The sequence below is a fragment of the Otolemur garnettii genome, unplaced genomic scaffold (genome assembly GCF_000181295.1).
Source record: "Otolemur garnettii isolate 467f Iridium unplaced genomic scaffold, OtoGar3 scaffold00001, whole genome shotgun sequence".
Classification (NCBI taxonomy): domain Eukaryota; kingdom Metazoa; phylum Chordata; class Mammalia; order Primates; family Galagidae; genus Otolemur; species Otolemur garnettii.
This window is the reverse complement of record NW_003852396.1, coordinates 19,488,310-19,497,181: the sequence shown is the minus strand read 5'-3', so window position 1 is coordinate 19,497,181 and position 8,872 is coordinate 19,488,310. Positions and strand designations below refer to the sequence as shown.

The window sequence follows — 8,872 nt, the reverse complement described above, 5'->3', positions numbered from 1 at the left end:
ATATGCCACAAGTAGAAAATTCTACACATTAAGTGTACTTAATAAAACTTTGTTTCATGCACAAAATAATTTAAAATACTGCATAAAATTACCTTCAGGCTATGCATATAAGGTATATATAAAACAAATGAATTTTATGCATAGACCTGGGTCCAGTCCAATCCATAAGTTATCTATTACGTATATGTAAACATTGCAAAATACAAAAAAAATCTGAAATTTGAAACACTTCTGGTTCCAATCATTTCAGATAAGGTATACTTAACCTGTATAAGATTACACAAAATAATTCACTTCTTATTTTTCAAAGTCTCCTTCATATCTAGGTTCTCCTTGTTTCCAACACTTTTTTTATCTCCTTTTCTTCCTCAGATTTGCTGAGTGTCTACTTAATGTTCCTTTCAAACACCAACTATTACCATGACCAATTTTATTTTCTATTTCTTAATTTTAAATTCTTTTAAAGTTTATTTTGGAAGATTTTACTTTTTCTGCTTATCTGCTACCTGTTTCTCTGTTTCCTTTTCTGATGCTTCCTGCCTAAGTGTATACTTTAAGGATTTTTTATGTGCTGCCTCATTCCCTGAGCTTATCTACTCCATACTGCATAGCAAAAAATAAAATCTTTACCATTATTATATGAGTGTAAGTGGCTACAAAGACTGTGTTAATGTGGAGCCAGTCATAGTGGGTTCCAATTTCTTAACTCCTACTTATGTAATCGTGGTCAAATCTGAGCTGTTTCTTCATCTGTAAAAAAAAAAAAAAAAATTAACAATACAGGTTAAGTTTGAAATTATTTGCAAATCACTTAGCACAGAAACCGGTCTACATTAAAAACTCAATAAATGTCTGGTAGACAGAGGGCCTCATTGCCTCATTTCTAAAAAGGAGGGGATTGAGATGTCTAATCCTAAATTCTCTTCTAACAGTTAAAAATTTTATTTTCAGCTATTCTAGATGTTAGGAATTCCAAGATGAATAAGATACAGTCCCTACTTTCCAGTAGCTCAGAGTCCTGGGCAGGTGGGGGTGGAGAAAAATTGTTAGATAATTACAATACAATAACTAATCTAATAAAGGCTGTGGAAATTCAGAGACTTTGAGGAACATGTCTAGCAAAATTAAGACCTAGGTTGGAATCCTTTCAGGTGTATCCTCAGGCAACTTTTTTGTGCCTTATTTCACTATCTGTATAAAGGAAAAGTTAATACTTATTCTGGCAAGTTATAATGAGAACTAAATAAGAAAACTAATATAAAGCACTTAGTACAGTTACAGATTTATGAACTTAATAAATGGTAGTAATTAATATTACAGAAGGCCATGGAAGTTAATTTACTGTACCTCAAGAGAGAGGGAGGGTCAAGAAAATTTCCCAAATGTGTTTACAGAACAAAAATAGGAGGAGGGAATGGTTCCTGCTAAGAGAAACAGCATACACAAAGGCAGAGATATGAAAAAGTATGGTATGTTTCCAGGACCTCACTTCATTATTTCTTAAGGGAAAAGATAATACATGGCAAGGCAACATGGACAAAAGGGGCCGTACGGGAAATGAAGGTGGGTGATGCCCTTGCAGAGTAAGGAATTCTTACCAATTTATGTATTCTCAGCTTCTAGTACAAAACCTGACTCATGTTTGCAACATATAGCGAGTGGAAGAATTCATTCATATTGTTAAGCAATATTGTTGAAATGAAAAGATTTGGGCCAAACTGCTTAAAGTACACATGTTAGAGTGAAAAGTACCTTGGACTGTGAGTCAAGAGCAGTCAAGAGCAGTCTTTTGACTGGTGGCCTGTACTTTTTGATAACTAGGTTTACAACTTACCTGCTACTTGGCCTCACTGATATCTTGAGCCTATAAAACGGGATGACACCTAACAAGCAATTATCAAAGAGCCTGGCACTAGTACTCAATAATGACAGCGGCTACAGTTGCTAACTTCTCCTTTAGGTCTTTTTACCACACTTGTGAAATGACGGGGTAGGAACAGATTTTCTTTCATCCAGTACTGAAAAAGTATACTAGGTTTGCTCAAGGACGAAAAGGCCCCGCCCGGCCCGCGCCACACAGGTCACCTACGCAGACTGCAGTCCTGAGGCCTCCACTTGGGTCGCTGACAGATGGAGGGCGCGATCGATGACTGGCCATTCCAGAGACGGGCCTAGGTAGGTTCGTGTGAGACCGAGAAGAATTTCACCGAAAACCAGTTCACACCAGCGCCCAGTATCTCTAGAGGGGAAAGCTGGAAAAAGGTGAAAAGAAGGAAGCCGGAACTGACGTGAGACTGGAGGAACAGGAAATGACCCCAGCACGCCGGAAGTTTACTGGTTTCCAAGGTGACGGCTCCTCCGCCCCTCCGGCCAGGTGGCAGGAGTCGGGAGGCTGGAAAGCGACTCCGATAGGGTTTCTGCTGAAGGCGGCGGCCGCCACAGCAGCTCGCGGCAAGGCGCAAACGAAGACGGCGGCCGCCGCACTGGCCACCCCGTGTGGACGGTAAACGGCCGAGATGGCCATCGCGACGCCGAGTCAACGGAAAGGGTTAGCCAAGACGGGGAAAGAGAACGTGAAGACGGCGACCGCTGCTCCAAATTCCCTGCGGGAAGAGTAAGCGAAGACGCCGGTTTCTCCCACAGTGACTCGAGAAGGGTCAGTGAAGACCTAGGCCACCACTGCAGTGTCTCTCGGGAGAGAGTCAGGGGCGACATTGGCCACTGTCACAGCAGCTCTTGGGAGAGAGTAAGGGGAGATCGCGGCTTCCGCAGCAGTGACGTGAATTTAAGTAGAATCGGTAGCAACCAAACTGGCGACTCCGGGGGAACAGTCAGAGAAAATCGGGGCCTCTGCCTCAGTGATACTTGGGAGGAAGTCGGAGAAGTCTGGGGCCCCGGAACCAGTGGCTGTGGGGAGAGAGTAAGTGACGACCGCAGTCGCCGCCTCAGGGGCTTTTGGGAGGGAGCAAGCGTCGACCGCGGCCACAGCCTCAGTTCTTGGGAGGGAGTAAGTGAAGACTGCGGCTACGCAGCTAGCAACTCCTCCGGAGTGAGCGTCGGTGAAGATTCCGGCCGCCGTCTCAGTGGCTTCTGGGAGAGAGTAAGTGTAGACGAAGCTTCCCGCTTCAGGACCTCTTTGGAGAGAGCAAGGGAGCACCTTGGCTTCTGTCCTAGCGACGACCCGGAAGAGGGCCATTACCGCCCCGAGGGATGGGTGAGAGCAAGTGAAGACCGCCGAAGCAGCAGGGGCCTGGGCTCAACTCCTCCCCAGAGACGGAGAGGCTGCACCATGCCCGGGGTGGCCAATTCAGGCCCCTCCACTTCTAGGGAGGCTGCAAACCCGTGTGAGTCAGACTATTTTATTGGCCCGTATCTCTGCCACACTGCTTTTCTCACTTCAGGCGGCAGCAGTCTCAGCCATTTCTGGCATTTCCCTTTCTCAGTTGTAATTTCTCCTTAAAATGCCTTAATTTTCATAGCCTGGACATGCACCACATATGGATCAGTGCAGTAGGCCTCGTTCCTTATGTTGACCGCCTCTGTATGTTGACTAGTTTGTTATAGACCCTTGGATGGTCAGCGTACAGGGGTTCTACTGTACATAAGCAGTAGTAAAAGGCTGCCCAAGTTATTTGCCAGAAGTGTTGGTGAGTTGTTTTCAAAACAACTTGAGTTTTGCAGTCGTACCTTTTTCTGGGTTGTTTTGTTTAGGGAATGTTCCTGCTGAACTATTTACTCCTTCTTTCTCTTCTAGTAACTGTGTTCATGCTTAGATACCTTTATTTGTCTTTGGTTCACAATACGTGTTTTTTTTTTTTTGAGACAGAGCCTCAAGCTATTCCCCTGGGTAGAGTTCTGTGGCATCACAGCTCACAGCAACCTCCAACTCCTGGGCTCAAGCGAGTCTCCCACCTCTGCCCCTCTCATGCCTCCCAAGTAGCTGGGACCATGTCCAGGCTGGATTCAAACCCACCATCTTAGGTGTATGTGGCTGGCGCCTTAGCCACTTGAGCCACAGGCGCTGAGCCACAATACATGTTAAGATGTTTCACATTATGGTGGGCCTGAAGAGGTATTCTAGATGTTTAGAACATTAAGTTATAAATTATAAAATATAAAACATTAAGAGCATATGAATTAAAGATTATGACTTTGGCTGGGCAAGGTGGCCCATAATCTTACCACTTAATCTTACCCATAATCTTACCAAGGTGGCCGAGGTGGGTGGATTGCTTGAGCTCAGGAATGCAAGACCAGCCTGAGCAAGAGTGAGACCCTGTCTCTACTAAACAGAAAAATTAGGTGAGAGTTGTGGCGGGTGCCTATAGTGCCAGCTACTTAGGAGTCTGAAGCAAGAGGATCTCTTGAGCCCAAGAGTTTGAGGTTGCTGTGAGCTATGATCTTGCCTGGCACTCTTCCTAATTATGACCTGTCACTGCTTTCTTTTTTTGTTTTTTGTTTTTTGAGACAGAGTCTCAGTATGTCGCCCTCAGTAGAGTGCCATGGTGTCACAGCTCATAGCAACCGCAAACTCTTGAGCTTAAGCGATTCTCTTGCCTCAGCCTCTCAAGTAGCTGGAACTACAGGCACTGCCACAATGCCAATGTATTTTTTTGTTGTAGTTGTCATTGTTGTTTAGCTGGCCAGGGCTGGGTTTGAACCTGCCAGCCCTGGTGTATATGGCCGGCACCCTAACCACTGAGCTATGGGCGCCAAGCCTATTACTGCTTTCTTTGTGTAAGACATATGAGTTAGAAAAATAAAAATATTGATAAAATATGGCAGCTAAGGCTCTGGTAAAATCTTTTTCACTAGGGAGGCCTTTATTATGGAGAACACACTAGGCGTGTTTTGAAATGGTTTCTTTGTTCCTCTCCCTGCCAAGGACATGAGGTGACTTTTCTTGGCTTCATAGTGATAATCTGGTGGGATTTCTGAAGATAAAAAAAAAAATACAAAAGTATAAGGATTTCCTAAGACTGTGGCTCTTAGACGTTACTCATTATTAGTTTCTCATTATTATGTTAGTATATATTCCGCCCCTCGCAAGTCATCAAAATGCCCGTTTAACTCCTCCTACCAGTTTGTAGTTCCAGCAAGTTCTGCTCCAGATAAGCTGAACTTGACTATATTTCTCTGTATTTGCCCAGAGACCTCCTTTCTCTGATTGGTCCAAGAAAAGTTGTTGATTTTCAGTTTATTCATTTTTTTCCTTATTAGGGCAAGAAAACTTCTATGCTCTTTCCATGTCCCAGATGAAACTGGAAATCTGATTAAGATAAAGACATCATTGTAGTAGATTATTTAGAAAGCCAAAGTAATTTGTGCTTTCTATTGGATCATTGTTTCAGTTTATTTTTCTTTCACAGTTTTGTAGTACATTTTAAGTAATTTGATTTTTTTCTTATATAAAGAGAAAGCTGGAAATTTTGATTTTTCAGTAGGTACCAGGAGGAAGGTGCATTTCAGCAGCATACATGATGCAGTAAGAGCTGGAGATGTAAAGCAGCTTTCAGAAATAGTGGAACGTGGAGCCAGTATTAATGAAGTCGATGTTCTTCATAAATTTACGCCTTTACATTGGGCAGCACATTCTGGAAGTTTGGAGGTAAGAAGCTAGACATATTATTAAATTGTGAGGTAACTGCTGTAGCAGTTTTTCAAATTTAGTGAACAGGGCTGAGACTTTATGCTAGGTACTGCAGATAGCTTTTTTTTAGTCTAATTCAGTTTAATATGTAGATATTCTGCTTTGCTAGGGCTTTATACCAAATTTCCCTAAAACTTTGTGACATGAAATAAGTGTTTATTTATACTCATGAGTGAATCAGGAATTTGGATCCCCAAGTCATGACATTTGGGAGTTCAGCTGGAAGATTCAAAAGCTGGCGTTAGAACGTTAGAATCTTCTGAATGCTTGCTCACTCACAAATCTGATGGTTGACTCTGGTTATGAACTGGGCATGTTAATGCCTTTCCATGTGGGCTTGTTTGTGAGGTCTTTCCACATGGAATAGCTTATATTTCCTCACAATATAGTGGGTGGGTTCCAGAGGATAGAGGATAACTTATAGAGAATAACATAATGAATACTTATCCTGAAATTTTTGCTATAATTGCTTCAGAGTTTTAGAAAAGAGATGGCATGTTTCAGGTCAAAGTTCCTGAATATCCTTTTCAGGTACCATTCCTGTCTTTCCAACTCTAGAGATAACTTTACCTGATTTTGGTGTTTATTATTCCCATCTATGCTTTACATTATCATTACATATGATTATGTAATTATTTTGAATGACATGCTTGATATGAATGGCATCTCATTGTCTGTATCATTCTGGAGCTTGCTTTTTTGTTCAAAATGATTTTGAGCTTTAACCATGTGGTTACATACATGTACTCATTTCCTTTAGCGGTGTTGTAATAGGCTATTCTTAGACTACTATCAGAATGTATCTGTTTTTCTACTCATGGATATTTAGTTGATTTTAATTTGTAAGTATTTACAAACTGCTTAGTGAATACTTTTATGCAGGCCTTTTTATTCCTGGGCTGTGTATAGGTCAACTGGATTTTTTTCTCATGATTCAGGGTTGTGTAGGGGCTACCTTATTTTAGCTGCTACATTTTCCCAGCTCGTAGGCCACAGCAGGTCTATTCACAGTGTACTTTCTCTTTTGCACTTCTGCCACATACACAATTTTCTATGCATATAGCTGTGGTATGTGATTTCTTTTTTGTTTGGACTTCTTTGCTTTTTGTAACCAAATTTGGTTCAGAGAATCTTCCTCTGTCGGTTTGTGCCTCATTTGTACTGTTGTAAGCATGGAATTTTCACTTTGGCCTTTTAGTGGATCCTTCTTACATGGGAGAAATAAATATCTTGATGGCTCTCCATGAGCATGTAGCTCTGGGTAAATGTTCTCTCTGCTCTTCCCTGCCACCTCCCAGTTTGATCTGCTGTTTGGCATCTTATTAATCTGTTTTGTGGTTTGACTTTACAGATGTTTCCCAGTTTCATCAAAGTTGGAGTTTTCTTTTTGTTTTTCTGTCTCTTTGTTTTTGGGTGGTTTTAGAGAGATTGGAAAATACTGATTTTACTCTGCCATATCCAAATAGGACATCTTGATCTGCCATTTATTTCATCCCTTTCCTGGTACCCTTTCAGCCTCTGTAATTACTCTCACTTGTCTTCTTTGGTTAACTTTCCCTTTCTACTCCATAAATACAGGTAATCTTTACATTTCTGCCATTGATCCTCTCTTTCCTACTTTACACTCTCTCTTTTTTATTTTTCTTTTTGGAGACAGAGTCTCAAGCTGTTGCCCTGGGTAGAGTGGAGTGGCATCACAGCTCACAGCAACCTCAAACTCACGGGCTTAAGTGATTCTTTTGCCTCAGCCTCCCAAGTGGCTGGGACTAGAGGTGCCCACCACAATGCCTGGCTATTTTTTTTTTGATGTAGTTGTTATTATTGTTTTAGGTGGCCCGGGCTGGGTTTGAACCCTCTAGCTTGGTGTATGTGGCTGGCGCCCTACCCACTGAGCTTTGGGCACCACCCTTTATACCCTCTCTTCAGGCATTCTTTTGGATTTCCTTAATTTTTTTACTTTTACATAATACATTTATTTGCCTTCTTTCCGGAATTTTGGATTATGCATCAGTTACTTGATCAATAGCTAATGCATATCTGACTCACTTCTCAAGTTTAATTGGCCTAAAACTAAAACCATCATTCTTTTCCTTCTATCTCTTTTTTTTTTGCAGTTTTTGGCTGGGGCTGGGTTTGAACCCGCCACCTCTGGCATATGGGGCCGGCGCCCTACTCCTTTGAGCCACAGGCACTGCCCTTCCCTCTCTTTTATAATTTTCAAGGGCAATAACCTTTGAATAATTATTGAATTATCTCAATATTTCACAAAAGCAAAACCACATTATCAACATTTTCTCTAGGTGAAGGTGCATTTCATTGATATGCATTGATGTAGTGAGACCTTATCACTAGGTCAGTTGATTCTGTTCCGTATTTGTCTCCTGAATTTGTCCTCTCTATCCCCACAGCCATTATGTCAGATCTAATTGATTTCCTTCTTTTTTGTCTTGTCCACCTTTAGTTCATATTTTGTGTACAAGGTTATCTCTATTAAACTAAAATTTATATCACTTAAAATCTTCCCTAAAACCCTCTAGTGACTCTGTCCCCTAAAGGATAAAGTTCAAGTCATTTAACATGATAGACTTCTCTCTCCAACCTCATCCCCATCATAATTGTTTTATGCTGTAGTACTGGTGACTATCATTTCCTAAACTGGTCTACTATTTAATATTGTTGTAGACTTTGCACATGCTCTTCTATCTACCTGGTCTCAGCCCTTCCTGTTATAACCGTGGTTGAAACCCAGGTCAGGCATCACTAACTTGGTAAAGCGTATATATTTCCTCTCTCAATATTTCCTAACTAGCTACTGACTCCTAGTTTTACCCTCACATCTTACACATTTTTTTTCTCAGTAGCTTTAGGGGTAAAAATTTCATACTCATCATCTGAGTGGTGAACATTGTATCTAACATGTTGTATTGCATTCCCCACTCCCTCTCCTACCCTCCTACCCCTACATCTCTACTGTTCATTGTGCTTTCCATGTAAGTGTGTGGGTGGTGTGTATCTGTGTGTGTTGGGGGCAGATGGAGGGGACAATGTGGTAGAAGTCTGAATAAGCCTAGGACCCAGTTCAGGGACACCAGAAAACATAAAAAAAGATCCTATATGACTCTATATGTCCCTCCATCCCCATAGCTCAGCTCCCACTTACAAGTGAGAACATGTGGTTAAATTTTATATATTAAAAATAATTTCTTTTTTTTTTTTTTTTTT

The 8,872-nt window shown here is 41.5% G+C and overlaps 1 protein-coding gene across 1 annotated transcript in view; it reads left to right on the top strand.

Annotated features, from left to right (window-relative positions):
• The first annotated feature begins 1,557 nt into the window (after positions 1 to 1,557).
• Positions 1,558 to 8,872, top strand: part of ANKRD42 (ankyrin repeat domain 42) — a 54,387-nt gene continuing 47,072 nt past the window's right edge. Inside the window, exons 1-3 of the mRNA XM_023511944.1 lie at positions 1,558 to 1,563; positions 2,375 to 3,344; positions 5,442 to 5,608. Of these exons, the coding sequence (XP_023367712.1) occupies positions 1,558 to 1,563; positions 2,375 to 3,344; positions 5,442 to 5,608 (1,143 nt within the window). The remainder of the gene's footprint in view (positions 1,564 to 2,374; positions 3,345 to 5,441; positions 5,609 to 8,872) is intronic.